At 46.6% G+C, this 16672-nt stretch overlaps 1 protein-coding gene and 1 long non-coding RNA gene across 12 annotated transcripts in view; one reads left to right on the top strand and one right to left on the bottom strand.

Moving 5' to 3' along the window:
* Nucleotides 1-11966, bottom strand: part of LOC106731607 (uncharacterized) — a 37782-nt gene extending 25816 nt beyond the window's left edge. For 5 of the 11 annotated variants that reach the window (XR_012905384.1, XR_012905381.1, XR_003088293.2 and 2 more), the window contains exons 1-2: nucleotides 8630-11883; nucleotides 5247-6801 (exon numbers count right to left, since the gene is read on the bottom strand). This is a non-coding gene — a long non-coding RNA (uncharacterized LOC106731607). Of the gene's footprint in view, nucleotides 1-5246; nucleotides 6802-8629 lie in introns of all 11 variants that reach the window. The other 6 variants (XR_012905380.1, XR_012905385.1, XR_012905379.1 and 3 more) reach the window with 6 other exon arrangements.
* Nucleotides 1-16672, top strand: part of STK17B (serine/threonine kinase 17b) — a 52153-nt gene that overhangs the window by 22689 nt on the left and 12792 nt on the right. The window contains exons 4-5 of the mRNA XM_075934222.1: nucleotides 4471-4615; nucleotides 11879-12005. Coding sequence (XP_075790337.1) covers nucleotides 4471-4615; nucleotides 11879-12005 — 272 coding nt within the window. The remainder of the gene's footprint in view (nucleotides 1-4470; nucleotides 4616-11878; nucleotides 12006-16672) is intronic.

The raw sequence follows: 16672 nt of genomic DNA, 5'->3' as shown, positions 1-16672 counted from the left end.
CTTCCATTCTGTGGAGATGAAATACAGGGTAGAAGAGGAGGCACCCTGACATCAGCACCCCCTTCTCTCCCTTCCCTGCTCTGCACAGCAAGCAGGAGGCTCCAGTGGGGGGAGGCAGCTCTAAGGCAAAGAGCAGGAGATGCGCAACAGTGGGGGGAGGGGCAGCTGAAGTGCTGGCACTTGATAGCCTCTTGGCCAAACCAGTCAGGATCACCTGTCAGAGGCTCCAAGATCTACCACTAGATCCTAATCTACTGGTTGGTGACCACTGCAATAGATGGCACCTAAGTGTTTGCCCACCTGATTACTAAGAGGTTCCTTAAGAGCCTAACAAACCTTAATCCCGCTTGAAGACCCACTCCTCCACTGTGGAGTCTAGACTTAGTGTTGGGAACACTCACTAACCACCTTTTGAATCCTTTGGCCACTATATCGCTCCAAGTGTTGTTGCTAAAGGTACTTTTTTTGCTTGCCATTACAGCGAGATGACAGCCCTGATGGCAGTACCACTGTACACAACATTTAGCAAAAATGGCGTGATTTTGAGACCCTATCCAGCCTTTATTCCTAAAGTCTGTTCCAAGTTTCACATTAATGAACCAATTGTTTTCCCCTCCTATCATAAGCCGCACACCTCCCCACAGGAGGTGACGCATCACTCTCTCGAAGTGCACAAAGCACTCGCCTTTTATATAGTAAGGACAAGACCCTACCGGAAAACAGACGGTTTAATAGTTTCCCTCACTGATTGATCCAAAGGTGAGGCGTTATCGTCCCAATGAGTTGCGAAATGTATAACTTCCTGCATCACTTCCTGTTACACTACACAATGTACACCGTTTCCAGCTCAACCAAAGGCTCGTTCTACAAGAGCAGTGACAACGTCGATAGTCTTTCTGAGAGGGGCTTCCCTCCAGGACATTTGTCGGGCAGCCACATGGTCATCCCATAACACTTTCATAAAGCACTATGCAATCATGCACCGACTGGCTACGAATACTTCACTAGCCTCAGCAGTACTTTCATCAGCAATTCATCCGTGACTTCGGGACCTTTCTTCCAGATAGCTGAGTACTGCTATACTGTCACCTACAGTGGAGCACCCACAGGGACATCACTGGAAGAAGAAGAGGAAGTTACCTTGGTGCAGTAATAACTGTTCTTCGAGATGTGGATGTTCCACTACCCTGTGGATGTTCCACTACCCGCTCTCTTTCCCACTCCAGAGTCTCTCATTATATTGTTCAGATACCAGGGGAGATTCAAGGAACTGGCGGGAGCCTGACCGCGTACGTGTGCAAAAGGTTTTGAACACGGAGAGGCGCTGGCCGCGCATGTGCGGTCTGGCTGACCACTGCTATGCAAAACTCCAATCTGCAGCACTGGGACGAGACCACAGGGGCACACATCTCGAAGAACATTCGTTACTGCACCAAGGTGAGTAACGTCCTCTTCTTTGTAGCCAAGTTAATGAGAGAGCGTTGTATGTTTATATTGTGACAAACATCTTTTTAAGACTAAATTATGGGGAGACCCTAATGTTAAAGAATCTTTTTAATTCACTGATAACCTGAATAGTAGCAATAAGTGAATTAAGTAAATTGTCCTTTATTCAGGTAGGGGAAAAATTCCTTGTCTATATTTTAAAAAAAAAGACGTTTGAAACCAGAGGTTTTAAATAACATATGACTCATTTCTGTTTTTCCCCCATCCTCTTCTGCTTCTTGGTTTTTATCAGATTGCACTGTGTTTTGGCCACATCCTGTCTAAAGACATAGATCACTTTTTTTGTGTGTCAGTTCCTGGTTGAAAATTAGTTCCATTTTTCAGGAGAGGTCTACACTAGACTAGACTTGGAAGGTAGGCTTAAGGTACGCAACTCTAGCTACATAGACTATGTAGCTGGAATTGGCTTATCTTAAGCCGAGTTTGGTACCATCCCCACTGCGGGAGGCTGATGGGAGCAAAAGTTCCTGTCCGCTTCCCTTCCTTATTGCAAGGAGTATAGAAGCTGGCTGGAGCTGGCCTTAGTGTTCGATTTATGGGTCTATACTAGACCCAGTAAATCAAATGCCAGAACATCAATCTTTGGTGCGGTGAGTGAAAATGTGCCCTCAGATTTGGATCATTTTTATTTTCAGGTTTTTATGCACTTGCTATAGAGTCCATGGTTGTGTTTTGTTTTGTTTAAAAATATCCCTGTCAACAGATATTTGTGGTTAATCACATTCCGTAAAATTTTATATATAATCATAGTTGAATTTGATCTTATAGTGTGTATATAAGTGTGAGTGTGTGTACACGTACTCACACCAATGCTAGCAGATTTACCCAGTGTTGATTGGGTCCTTGACTGTAGTAATGGTTGCAGAGTGGTGTTCTGGAAATTACAAGAAAAATGTATATGCTGCAGTTAAATGATAGTATTGGGCAGGATTTTGGGTGGAGCGAGGGGGAGGCTCAGAGCAGGATGTGGTAGTACAGGAGTCAGGGCAAGGGGCTTGGAAGTGTCATGGAGGCTCAGGCTAGGTGGTTTGTGGGGGGCTCACCAGGGCAGCCCACGGCAGTGAGGGTGGTGGTGCTCCGGTGACAGCAGCTCCCTTAGGCATCTGGGGCTGTGCTGCCTAGCTAGCAGATCTTCTCTGGTGTAAGTGCAATAAAGAAAGAGGAGTTGATGGTTTGGGTACAAACGAGGTAAAATGTTTAGGAAGGGAGAAATGGTGATATAACAAACATAAAACATAAAATGGTAAGAATAACCCCTAAATACAGTGTCCTTTCTCTCCTGAGGACTTGTTAGTGGCGATAGTGGAGGTGCCCAGAACCTTCTATCTTTGGGCTGATTTGGAGCCCTTGAGTAGGAGCACTGGGGAGTCCCACAATGTTCTGTCCCGGACTGGTGGGTAAAGAGTTGCAGGCTGTCGGTGTTGCAGGCAGGTAGTGTGTTGGTGAGGGTGGTAATCACCTTCTGAAGTATTGGATTCAGCCCACCACGCTACCAGATCTGGCCCGCAGAGGCAGTGGGGAGCCCCAGGTAGGCTCCCCTGCTTTCCCTGCAGCCCCACATGATGCTCAGAAATGGAGCTGCGGGGCATTTTCATTTTAAAAACCAGAGAGGAGGGGGGAAGATTCAGATGCTGTTCCTGCCTCCGGTACAGTCCCATTGGTCAGTTTCTGGCCAGAAACTGGCTAATGGAAGCTTTCTGTTTGAATAACAGGCAGACATGAAGAACAACCTCCGCCGCGTGCCCCCTCCCCCCCCCCCCCCCCCCCGAGTTATTCACTCAAACATATGGGGGTGGCAGGTAGAAACACTTTAAGTTCTGCAAGCCTTTAGCTCTGCAGGCAGGCAAGGTAGTTTGTCTGCTGGCTGATAAGTCTCCTGGCCAGAGCCTCTGGCACCCTAACCCTTTCCTTCCCCAAACCTCTGCCCTCTACTTCTGACCTGCTATTCCACATATCCAAACCTTTTGCCTTCCTCTTGCACCCATACCTCTCCGTCAGATCTGGCATCCCGAGCTCATGCCTGAGATCACAGTCCTCTCCTATCCTAGGTCACATCCCAAAACCTTGCACCCCAGTCCACTGCCCCCGCCCTGAAGCAGTTGTATCTGCAGGCTGGATCCACCTGATGGGTGCGCTGGATCCAGCCTGCGGAGGCCCCTTTGCCCACCCCGTGCTAATAGAATCTTATCTCTAGTGCTTTCTCAGCAGGACCCGCAGCCCAAAATAGGTAGTGGGTTTTTTTCCTTCTTACCACCGCACTCCATGTGTCATTAGACTCTTCTCAAATGCATTCTGAGTAATTGACTGGCAATGATTTTTCCCCTGAAAGAGTTAATCCAACAAGAGTATTAATACTGCTTTAAGTGAAGCTTTTGCCTTGTTCAGGAGACTATTTTGATTTTCAGTTAAGTGGAGGATTAGAAGACAAATTAAAGATGATCATCCTGCGACTTGGTATAAAAGAAATCATGGATGAAATTTTCAGATCAGTGCAAGGAATTTAGCCATACCTTCCATTTGGAAATCTCAACACACATTTCCTGTTTTGATTCCTTTTTGTCTTTACCTGTTTGCATTTTATAACTTTTTTGTAGATTATCAGGCTGATGAACACATTAAAAATACCATAAAAGTTTTTGGATTTTTCACTTTCTGAACAGACTCTTTAAATATGCAGTACTTTGAATTTTAAAGACATTTGGGCAGTGTTCCTACTCTGATACTCATTTTATGTTTGGCATGTATGTCAAAAAGATTTAAGTTTAGTACAAGGGAAGTGGATTTTGCCCACAAAAAGTGTGTGTGTGTGTGTGTGTGTGTGTGTGTGTGTGTGTTTAAAAAAAAACCCCCACCAAAAGAAAAGTCTAAGTTGCTGCAGGGCTACTCCATTTTTTTAATGGTTACAAACTAACACGGCCAACCCTCTGAGGCTAATGTGGCTTGTGTATATTTGTCTTATTTCAGTGCTGCTGGAGGTGAAATCTTTAACTTGTGTGTTCCTGAGCCAAATGAGCGAATTGAAGAAAATGATATTATCAGACTTATTCGACAAATACTTGAAGGACTTTGCTGTCTGCATGAAAACAATATTGTTCATCTTGATTTAAAGGTAAAATTGCATATGGTTTTCCAATAACTTACCTTCTTTACATTCTGATGGTTGTTTGATTATTGTAGCACTAAAGATGTGATGGAAGTATATTGGTATAACTGTTGCAATTTTAAGATGATTATGAGAATGCGATTAATTACTTACAACTTAGCGTAGGTACAACAGAGAGACACCGTATAAATGCACATAATAACAGCACTCTATGCAAAGTCAAGATTCTTACAGTAAAATTAATTTGGCTGTATAGAATGTATGTAGTATCTTTCTTGTTAAATGTTCTATTTAATACATTAATAAAAATAAAAAATAGGCTGTACATCTTGACCAAATGATGTAGGAACTAGCTCTTGCATTTCCAAACTTTCCCAATTTTATTGATGTGAAAACCGAATAGAGCTATTCCATACATATCTCTTTTTATGTTGAATTTATTGTACTTAGCCTTAGTATTTAAATATCCCAGTCAAACCTCTGAAATTCCTGTGAGTTGAAAGGACTCTGTAAAGGGAGACTTAATACTGCTACTTTGAGGAGTGTCCCTGTGGACGCTCCACTTTAGGTGTTTGGGCACTGTTGCACGCCTAGTCAGAGATTTTTGTAACCGTGCCCTCCAGTAGACTGCACTCACAGAGTAGATGATATGCGTGGTGCCGCTATTACGTATGCACAGCCAACCATCTCCTCAGTTCCTTCTCTGGTGCTGCCGGCATCTGTCGGAATGGCAGTTGCTTTCTAGCTTTTTGCCAAAATTTCAAACTTGTTCCTGTTAATACAATTAGCACAGTGTTAGTAATAGTTTTCATAGTTAGTAGTTTTTCTAGTTACTGTTAATTGTTGCTTAAAAAAACCACAAAATAAAAAAGAACTTTTATTGTTAAGGCTGTTAGCCTTAGCAAAATAATTTGCTTCTTGGGATGACAGATGTCTCAGGATTCAAACGCTGCCTGTCCTGCAGACTTTCAATTCCTATTTCTGGGCACTCAGTGTGTCTGGTGCCTGGGGCAGGCACACACCACTGCCCAGTGCCAACACTGGAAGCAGCTAATGGCCTGCACGCACAAAGCAAGGGAGCTCCAGCTTAAACTCCTTTTCCTTGAAAACAGGTGAAGCCAGCTTTGGATCTGGAGTACTCTATCCCACCTTGGCAGTCCTCCCCACTTACCATGTGCGAGGCAGTAGCTCCAGCGACTGTTCCTCAGAACAACCCAAGAAAAGATCTCACTCCTCAAGTAAAGGTGACTCCACTGCAGAAATGCGGGGGCAAACACCTGTGAAATACCCCCTGCACTGGACAGGGAGGTACCATGACCGTTAGGCATTGATGGCTCCTGGAGGTGCAATGATCTTAGCAAGACAGGCTTCCAGAGAAGCCTAAATCTAAATTGGCGCCACTGGCACCATCTGAATCCGTCTCTGTGCTGACGAAGGCAAAGGCCAAATCAGCCTCTTCTGAGGCACCATCAGCACTCAAGAAAGCCAAGCCTTGCTCGGCATCGTCAGCACCTATGCCACCTCCGGCACTGAAGTGTCTCAAACATGTGGCCTCCCATACGGCAATGATGGCACTGCAGATTGCGGCTGTAACACCCTCCATGCTGCTGCCAGCACTGGCGACCCTGGCACTGTAGCCTTTTTCTACTTCAGAGGAGCTAAGGGTAACTTTGGTGCCTATAACCAAATTGTTCAGCACCGACAGTACACCCATGTTGGGCACGTTCACGCTGTCTACTCCTGTAGAGTTGGCAGCGCCGCTCTTGAGCAATGAGGACGATGAGCTCGTGGTTGGTACTCACACCCCAAAAAGCTCCTCTCCAAAGCATCTGCAGCAGCAACAGCCACTGCTGCAATGGCAACCACCTCAATTGCTGCCTCCTGTGACACTATCCGCCAACTTGGCCCTACTGGGACCCCTGGGCACCAAACCGAGTCCAGCAGCCACAACAGGTTCAGCCTCAGCCATCTCCGTCCGCACCATCAAGGCACACCTCCTTGCCTTGCATAAACAGGTCAGCTTGCTGGGAAGAGGATGAGCCAGCCTCGAGCGACAAAGATTCTCCTGTGTCTTAACTTTCAGTGCACATCTCATTGTCCTCCCCGATGCTGCTTTGATGCCCCCTCCTCCTGCAGTGGGAGATGACTTTTGATCATTCCAGGAGCTATACAAGAGGGTGGCTGACGTCTCCCTAATAGGAAAGTTAAATATTGCTTTATTGAATAGTCGATTAACCTCATGAATTCTTAACGGTTCCTTGTCTATTCTATAGGCCTCGGGGGTAGGGCCGGTAGCCAGTGCGCTCCAGTGAAACTCCTGAGGAGCCTCCTGCCTCTCGCTGCCTCTGTATCAGAGACCGTAGCGTGGAATGCCAGGTGGGAGCTGGTCCATGAGGGGAGCCAATTTAAAAACCTGCTCCCTTTGAAGACAGGCTGCCTGTTGCCCTGTGCTGCTGCCTCTGATACAGAGGCAGCAGCGCAGGGTGGCTGCAGCCCATGTCTGGGGTGTGTGTGTCTAAGCTCCTGGACCCAGCATGAGCCAGGCTGCCTGCCCACCTGGCTCCTAATACACTTTAAATGCAAAGCTGCTGGAGGGGTATGTCCTGAACATGGTGCAAGCCAGGACTGACCCGGGCTGCTGGCCAGCCTGCTAAAAAGTTACTGGCGGGGTGGGGGGAGAACAGTGTGTGTAGTCTATAGCATTAACCTATACACTTTTGCTTATCAATAATCAACTATCCCTACTCCCTAGTGAGTCTCCCCAAAACTCAACATAAAGTAACCAGTATCTTACATGTCTCCCTGTTTGCCAAGTTGGCCCTACCAATGGATCCAGTGCTTATGGATCCTGCCAAGGTAATCTGGCAGACACCAACAACAGTCCCACTGGTCTGCAAAAGATCAGACCATAAATATTACGTTGCACCACAAAGTGCTGATTTCCTGTCTTCCCACTTGCTCCTAATTCTTTAGTTGTAGACGCAGTTAACCAGAGGAGAAAACAGTGCAGTCAGAACAACACCCCACGACAAGGAATGGAAGTGTCTAGAGCTCATGGTCAGGAAAGGGTACGCCTCTGCACTTTTACAGCTCTGCATATTTAATTACACCGCAATGCTCATGAAATACACACATATCTTTGAGCAACTATTGCAGTTGGGCACTGACACAGAACACTCTCCTCCACCGATATGTAACCCCCTCCTACACTCTTCCCCTAGGCCAGAATCCTCTCCTGCACAGAAACACACTCTGAGACCCTGCATCATGTCACCACCCAAACCGTCTGCAGTCTTTTTTTCCCCGTCTGACTGATCACGATTCTCTTCCAGACTTTGCATCCCCTCCTAGAGCCCCTCCCCCAGGCCAGAATCCTCTCCTGCACCCATAATCCCTCCCTGGCCATACATCCCAATCTCCTGACCCAGGTCGCAACCCCCTCCTTCACCCAGACTCCCTCTTAGACCTCATACCATCCTAAGCACCCCAGTCCCTTACCCCGTGCACCCTTCCACGCCCAGCCTCCATCATAGACTCCGCAACTCTTCCACAGAAAAGTGCAGTCCTTGACTACTTACCAAAAATCTTGGACTGGTCCCCCGCCAAAAATTATTGCTCACCCCTCATCTTTGGTCTTCCATCATAATCGACAAGTAGCTACTTGATATTATAAAGGGTAAATACTGTATCCCCTTCTCTTCTCCCACCCACCTTCCCTGTCCCACTTCAGGGACCCATCCACCAGAGCATTCTATCCCAAGAGATTGACCATTTGCTCCACCTGGGCGCTTTAGAACCCTTATCTCATTGCTACCAGGGCAAAGGGTTTTATTCCCATTACTTCCTCACAACAAAAAAGGCAGGGGGATGGAGACAGATGGCCTCAACCACAATATATGACCCCAACAATTAAAGATGGTCACCCTATCCACTAGAATCCCTGCCTTAGACTGGTTATTGACTTTTGACCTCCAGGACACCTATTTTCATGTATCCATTCATCCAGCACATGGGAAATACCTAAGATTCGTGGTGAGCGATTCCCACTTCTAGTACACGGTGTTGCCATTCGGACTCTCTACAGCTCCAGGCGGTCATCTTAAAGGTGCTCATGGTGGTCGCTGCGCATCTCTGCAAACAAGAGTTGTCCGTATTCCTTTACCTTGATGGCTGTCTGATTAAAAACAAGCACAAAGTAAGGAAGCTTGCAATGCAGTCTCTGTACCCAGGACTCTGTTCCAGACCCTTGAGGTATAGATAAATCTGTCCAAGTGCAAACTCCAGAAAGCTCAGAGAACGGAGTTTATCAGGGCTCGCCTCGATTGTGTGCAGGCTATAGCTTCCCTCCCACAAGAGATTCTATTCTATAAAGGACATTATTACACTGGTACAAACCAGCCCACAAGTTCCAACAAGGGTCTGCTTCAGTTACTAGGACACATGGCGGTGGCCACATTTGTGATGCTCTGTGCCAGACTAGGTGTGAGACCCATACAGCAGTGGTTGACTGTATACAGACCACGTTACAACTGTATCCACAAACTAGTCTCCATCCCAAACAGAATCAAGTGGTTGCTGGACTGGTTGGCAGACCCAAAAAAGTATGTGTTTGGAGGTACCTTTCCACAAACATCCACCAACTGTGTCCATCACAACAGATGCTTCTCTCCTTGTCTGGGGGGTACACTCAAACCTTCTCAAAACTCGGGGACATTGGTCTCCTCAGGTGTGCACATAAATATACTAGGACTCAGAGTGGTATTCTACACATCCCAATATTTCCTTCATCTTGTACGCAGCAGCACGGTACAGATTTTTATGGACAATCAAGCAACCATCAGTAGGCAGGATGGAGCCATGACCCACCACCTTTGCAGGGAAGCTGTCCACCTGTGGACATGGTGCATTGCACACAACATTTGCATACAAGCCTCTTACCTTCCGGGCAAGGACAATCTAATGGCAGACAACCTCAGCAGGAATTTCAACGGTGGACTTGTTTGCAACCAGTACTGACAAGAAGTGTCCATGTTGTTGTTCCCATGTAGGCATTGGCCTGCACTCCCTGGAGGATGCATTCATAATACCCTGGAATCTCTCCAATCCCTCTCCTCCATCGAGTAGTCAACAAAACAAGGTGAGATGCAGCCTCAGTAATTCTTATTGCTCCAGCCTGGCCAAGATAGACCCGGGAAAGTTACCTGCTGCAGATGTCCAGGAGGAGGCCAGGGCATCTCCTGCTGCTTCCTCATCTTCTGACACAAGAGGACAGTCAGGTTCATCACCCGTGCATGCCTCTGAATTCTCCACTTCCAGGCATAGTTTTTCAGTAGTTCAACTCAATAGAAACATCATTCTCTGGTCAAGTCAAGCAAATTCTGAAGAGTTGCAGACTAACTACCAGGAAATCTTACCTGCATAAATGGCGCTGAGTTTCAGTTGAATGGGTCTGAATCAAAACGTGAGAACCCATTGACAATGCCACTTTTGGACGTTTTGCAATACCTTCTAGAACTGAAACACTTGGGTCTTTTGTTTTAGTTGTTCAAAGTTCACCTTGCAGCTATAGCTGCTTTTCACCACCCCATTGATTTAAAAAAAAAATCTGTCTTTGCACATCCAACAACCAAGTGCTTCCTTAAGGGCATGCAGAATACTCTCCTGCCTGTCAAACCTCCTGTCCCATCCTGGGACCTCAGTTTAGTACTCTGACCCCTCACTCATAGGCCATTCGAATCCATGGCAACATGCTCCATCCTTCACCTTTCCATGAAGGTGGCCTTATTGGTGGCTGTCTCATCAGTCAGGAATGGGAGAGAAATTGGTGCACTTATGGCAGACCTCCTCCCCACACACAAGCTTCACGGTATTCCATAAGGATAACCTTCATCCAAAGTCTGTACTGAATGAAACCACCTCATTTCACTGCAGTGAACCTATCTTCTTCCCAAAGACTCATGTTGATATGAAAGAGGCTGCATGGCACACGGTCAATGTACGCAGAGCGATTGCTTTTTACCTGAACAGGACAGGAAAAATCTGCAAAATGCCTAGACTCTCATATCCACTACCGAGGGATCCTGGGCTTGCCAATTTCCACCCAGAGGCTGTCCAGATGGATAGTGGACTGCGTCCAGTTGGCCTATTCTGTCTTCAGCCAAGACCCTCCATGGCTAATACGTGCCCACTCTACTTGGACCACGACGGCTTCTATAGCATACTTCAACATCATACTTCTTATGGACATCTGCAGATATGCTACATGGTTTTCCACCCATACACTTGCCAGACATTGTGCCTTTGACACTTACCTCTCCCAAGATACATGCCATTTTCACCACTGTCCAGGATACTGACTAGCCGAAGCATCCGCCTCCAATCATGGGTACTGCTTTATAGTTGCCTAAGATGGAGCACCCACAGGAACACCCTTCAGAGAAGGAGAGGGTTACTCACCTTGTGCAGTAACAGAGGTTCTTCGAGATTGGTTGTCTTTGTGGATGCTCCACCACCTGCCCTTCCTCCCTCTGCTTTGGACATAGTTATCTTCTGGGGCAGAGAAGGAACGGAGGGGACAGTTGGTCGCACATGTTTATTAGCGGGTACCGCCTATACCATCTACTTTGTGTGCACAGCCTAACGGAAGGCACTGCTACCAAAATCTCTGACTAGGCACGCAGTGACACCCAAATACTTAAGATGGAGTACGCACAGGGAAAACCATCTTAAAGAACCTGTTACTACAGAATGTGAGTAACTCCCTTTTTACTACTACTGTTTGAGACCATCTTTGAGAAGGCTCTGTTTAGGGGACAGCATCACATGTTCTCACACTAATGGGTATATCTTGGCAATGAAAAGAAACTTTTACAGTAAGTATTTGCTGACAGAACCTGAAAAATGCAGCTGTCATTGCAGTGGGGTTCTGAGCATGCCACTTCAGTGTTTTCCTGAAAATGGTTATTCTCCTGTTCATCATGGGATGGTGACTTTAGAGTGGATAGTACTATCGAGTGAAATATTTGTCTTCCATATTTTGTGTTATTAGTAACAATGTAAAGAACTGCACATGTCAGGGTCTAGCTTTGGTCAAAGAATATTATAGATGGGTATCGCAAATACTTTTTGTGGATTCTGTTTTAACAAGGCAATAGCAGCAATTAGAATGCTTAAATATAATCTAAACTTCATTTTGGTATATACTGTTTATCTAAATCATACTTACATAGTTATGCCGTAAGGACTAAATAGTCATCTTTTTTCATTTAGCCCCAGAACATCTTGCTGAGCAGTTTCAGTCCTCTTGGTGATGTAAAAATAGTAGATTTTGGTATGTCTCGGAAGATTGAGAATGCCATTGAACTGCGGCAAATCATAGGAACAACAGAATATCTAGGTATGGAGAGCGCCTTTTTAAAATTCCTGCATGCAAATTAAAACAATTTGCTGAATTTGAAAGCTGGGACATGTACAATGTTTTATAAGTTCAACTTCCTGAGTCCCTCGTACCTAGTGTCTTGTGTCTAATGGTATTGTATTTTGAGTACTGTATAATGGCATTGTATATTGTATTTTGAGTGGTGTGTGGTGGGTTTTTTTATTTTTTATTTTTTATTTTTTTTTTAGTAATTCATAGATTAGATGAGACTTAGTAGTTTTCTTGTCAATTTTAACTTTTAAAAACAGATGTGTATATAAAGTCCTGCTGTTTGCTTTTTAAAGTACAGTAAACTTCCGATAATCCGGCACCTTTAGGACCCAGGAGGTGCCGGATTATCAGATTTGCCAGACTATCGGAAAGGGGGGCTATAAGGAGTCTGGGGTGGGGAGGGATGCCCCCCTTTTGATAGTCCGGCTCTGCCCCAGGTGTCCCTGAAACTGGTCAGTTTCAGCAGCGGCTGAATCGGGGATGCCTGCAGCAAAGCAGCTGGAGTGCTGCCGGGTTGGTCCGGTAGCGCCGACCCTTGGCGCGCGAGACCAACCTGGCAGCACCTCAGCTGCTCTTGGGAACGCCTGGGGCAGAGCAGCTGGGGTGCTGACAGGTTGGTCCTGCAGCGCCACTCCTCAGCGCTACTGAACCAACCTGGCAGCACCCCAGCTGCTCTGCCCCAGGTGTCCCCAAGTCAGCCGCTGCTGATACTGATCAGCGGCCGACTCCAGGAAGCCCGAGGCAGAGCTGTTCTGCCCCGGGCTTCCTGGAGTCAGCCGCTGGTCAGTTTCAGCAGCGGCTGAATCAGGACGCCTGAGGCAGAGCAGCTGGGTTGGTCTGGTAGCGCCAACCCTTGGCGCTGCCAGACCAACCCAGAAGCACCCCAGCTGTTCTGTCCCAGGTGTCCCCAAGTCAGCTGCTGCTGAAACTGATCAGTGGCTGATTCTAGGAAGCCCGAGGCAGAGCAGCTCTGCCTTGGGCTTCCTGGAGTCAGCCACTGGTCAGTTTCAGCAGCGGCTGAATCGGGGACAGCTGGGGTGCTACGGGACCAACCCGGCAGCACTCCAGCTGCTCTGCCTCCGGCTTCCCCGATTCAACGCTGGTCAGTTTTAGCAGCGGCTGAATCGGGGAAGCTGGGGGCAGAGCAGCTCCAATGGTCCAGCTGCCCAGAGCACTTCCAGGTTCCTGATGGTGCCGGACCATCAGGAGTGCTGGACCAACAGATGCCGAACCATCCGAGTTTTACTGTAGTTTAATTTTGAAAATTATGTAGTTAGAACCTTGCTAATTCTCTCTAATGACTAGGTGGTCCACTACATATTATTGACAATTTTGTAAATTAGCATGTAGATATACAAACTTTTTTATTGTTTACTTAACAGACAGATACAGTCAATTGTGGTTTAGCTCTAATTTGATTCTACAGTATACTACTAGTGTATTATATCTTTTAAAAATCTTAATATGAGATTCTGGAAACATCTGCTATCATATTCTTGTGGTAAAGAATGGTGGAGAACTTTAGGAGTGCAGCGGAGGAGACTTCTTTCAGATTCTGTCTTTTTAAAATTGGTTCTGTGGAGCTGTAGTGAAAACCCATTCCACACTATGGCTCCATTGACTTTAAAAATCATTTTAGCTAAACCAGTTTTAAAATTGTTTAGTATGTCTGTGGAAATGTCTAAGTATAGGCCAATCCTTTATGTTCAGCTTAAGGCAGAGGTGAACAATAATTTTTGAGGAGCAGCCACTCCAAGATTTTTGTAAGTGGTCAAGGGCCACACTTTTCTATGGAGGGTGTGTGTGCAGGGTCTGTGACTGAGCTTATGGTAAGGTACTGGAATTCAGGAGAGCTATGGGGTCTGAAAGGGAGTTGTGATCTGGGGCAGGAGATTAGGGTGCAGAGTCTAGGAGTAGGTATGGATGCAGAATAGAATTTTGGCCTGGGGGAGGGGTGTAGAAGGGAGTGCATGATCTGGGAGTGAGTTGTGACTTGGAGGAGATAGAGTGCAGAAGGTTTTGGTGGTGACATGGGATAGGGAATTGGGTTGCTTAAGGGGATGGGATGCCAAAGGTAGGCTCTGACCAGGAGGCACTTACCTAGGCAGCTCCCAGCCAGCAGTCGTGCACGACCCCAAGACAGGCTTCCTGCCTGCCATAGCCTTAGGCTGCTCAAAACAGCTGGCTGCTCCCTATGGCTCTTTGCTCTGGGAGGCAGGGCAGGTGGAGGATTTGTGCACTGCTCTGGCCCCCAGAACAATTTCTCAGCTCCTATAGGCTCTCTGTTCTGTCCCCAGCACAGTTTCCAGCCAGTAGGAGCTGAGAAATTGTGCTCAGGGCAGGGACAGTATGCGAAGCCTCCCCCTCCCTCCTGGTGCCCAGAGTAGAGCCAGTTGCTCCAAGTGGCATCAGGCTGCTCTGTGCCTGAGGATTCCGGTGGGTAGCCCACAGGCCGGATCTGGCCCACCCCTGACCTAAGATTTTATTTATGTAAAGTAAAAATCACTCTGTGAATTAGTTTAATTGTTTAGAATTCTTGGTGTCAACAAACATTTTTCAGTCACTTTACAAGTATTCTACGAATTGGCTGGAGTAGAGTAGATTTTCAGCAGTTCTAAGAACCAATCCAGTGCTCTTGTAGCTGTGGATAAGTCAATCTGTGTCAACTAGTTCTTCTTGCTGCTGTCCGACGCTCTGAAGTGACCTTTTTGATAGAGTACTTGGGTTGGGAGCTGTATCAATAACTGTGGGATAGACACCCAGAAGCCATTGCAGCTGAACTGATTTAGAACTGCACTGAAGTGGACAGAACAGGTTGCAAATTGATTCAACAAGTAGCATCATAGTGTGAGTTCACTGAAATGTTTGTATTTAAAATAGCTTCACCTCCTTAGTTTAACAAAGAATTGATCTGTTGAAATGTAAATGGGTCAGGTGGCTGTAAAAGAAGATTCCAGTCCAGTCTTACAACTCTAAGTTTGTTGTGTGTAAGCAACTTCCAGTCTATAATTGATTTTAATGCTCTTCAGAGATATTCAATTTATAGCCTTCATCTTCATTCTTGTAATTAAATATAATGATACTTCACTGTACAAATGACACGTTTAGTCCTATACTCTTGTATTTTAGCATAAAATTGCCAAAAAGTCCAAAGTATTACTTTGCTTGCTCATGTTGATTCCAAGTAGGTGTGTGTGCGCGCTGCATGCACAGTTACCAGAAAGGTACAGCTTGGAGAAAAACTAACAGTTTGGCTTAGGTTACCCCCAGTGTTGATGCTTCTCCAGTTTCTTCTTACTGGCAGTGATGGGCATTGGAGCATGCTGGCTTGTTTTCTCTCTCTCTCTCTCTCTCTCTCTCTCTCTCTCTCTCTCTCTCTCTCTCTCAGTGATCCCACTTAGTTTCCTTATTCTTTCCTGTAAATAGTTAAGATAAAGTGGTTTGAACCCTTATTACTGGGGGGTCTCTCTCCTTCATTCCCTTCCCCAGGGCCGGGGCATGCCTTAGTCCAAGGAGTTTCAACAGTATGGGGTCTACCAGAAGCCAGTGCCAAGTGATGACCTATGCACATTTTGCCTAAGGTGCCTAGGGGAGTCCCATCAAATGGACAGGTGTAAAATCTCCAGGGGATTCCATCTCTGCACCAAGAAAGGAAGGAACTGAAGTTGCTGCTGATGAAAGCAGCCCTCTGGTGGCAGAGTGAAGCCCCATGGATCTGGCACTGAGCTTCTTGACATTGGTGTGCAGTGCCCCAGCTTCAATCAGGATGCTGTGCTGAGGAAGGACTCAGACAATGGCACTGGCTGGCACCACAGCCAGCAGAATCATGTGTGACAGCAGAAGAGCAGGACCACTTTGAGTTGGCCAGACAGGAACGACCCAGTCAGGCCTGGGCCACCTCCTTATAGTCACCTGATGAGGCAATGACAGGAGCCTCTTTGGGACGTCCCACACCAGACAGCAGAGCCCACCTTGAACTCCTGAGGTGAGTGGCACAGACTCTGGGTATTCAGATGGAGGTCACTAATGGTAGCTATCTTATCCCTTGTGGGCCCCACTAGCATGACACTGCCCTGATTACAACTATATAGGAGTGTGATGAGACTCTGTAGAAAACTCTAGCCTCCCTGTCCCTCACAGTGAAAGGGATCCCAAGTGCTACATATACCTTTTCACACACCCCTTTGGAGTTGGTGGTGGGCTGCAGTCAACAAGCAGGAGAGGCACGGGCACACCTTTTGGGTTAAGGAAATTAAGTCGGATATCTTCAGGAGGAAATATACTCCACTGGAGGGCTCCAGCTTTGCATTGCAAATCAGCAGGCGATCCCTAGCCAATACAGTTTTAAATTCAGGGGCAGAATGTCCAGATTTGTGAATTTTGGCCCATTGGACTCCAAGTCTGAATTCTCAGCCCTGATGGATGAGGGCAAGGATGTGGCCAGGACATTATTGCAGGTCTTGCTGGACTCAGTGGATGTAGCAGTTTGTACCATGTCTCTGGGGATTGTAGTGTGGTGTTGCTTCTGGGAGAGCTTTAACAAACTATACAAAGCTTTCCTTTCAAGTGATCCACTCTAGTCTCAGAGAACTCACTCAAAATTGCATAGCTTAAAGGACTCCTGGGCCAATCTG

This window comes from Pelodiscus sinensis, chromosome 7 (genome assembly GCF_049634645.1).
Source record: "Pelodiscus sinensis isolate JC-2024 chromosome 7, ASM4963464v1, whole genome shotgun sequence".
Lineage (NCBI taxonomy): Eukaryota > Metazoa > Chordata > Testudines > Trionychidae > Pelodiscus > Pelodiscus sinensis.
Note: the sequence above shows the minus strand (reverse complement) of the source record. Positions and strands in the feature narration are given on the sequence as shown.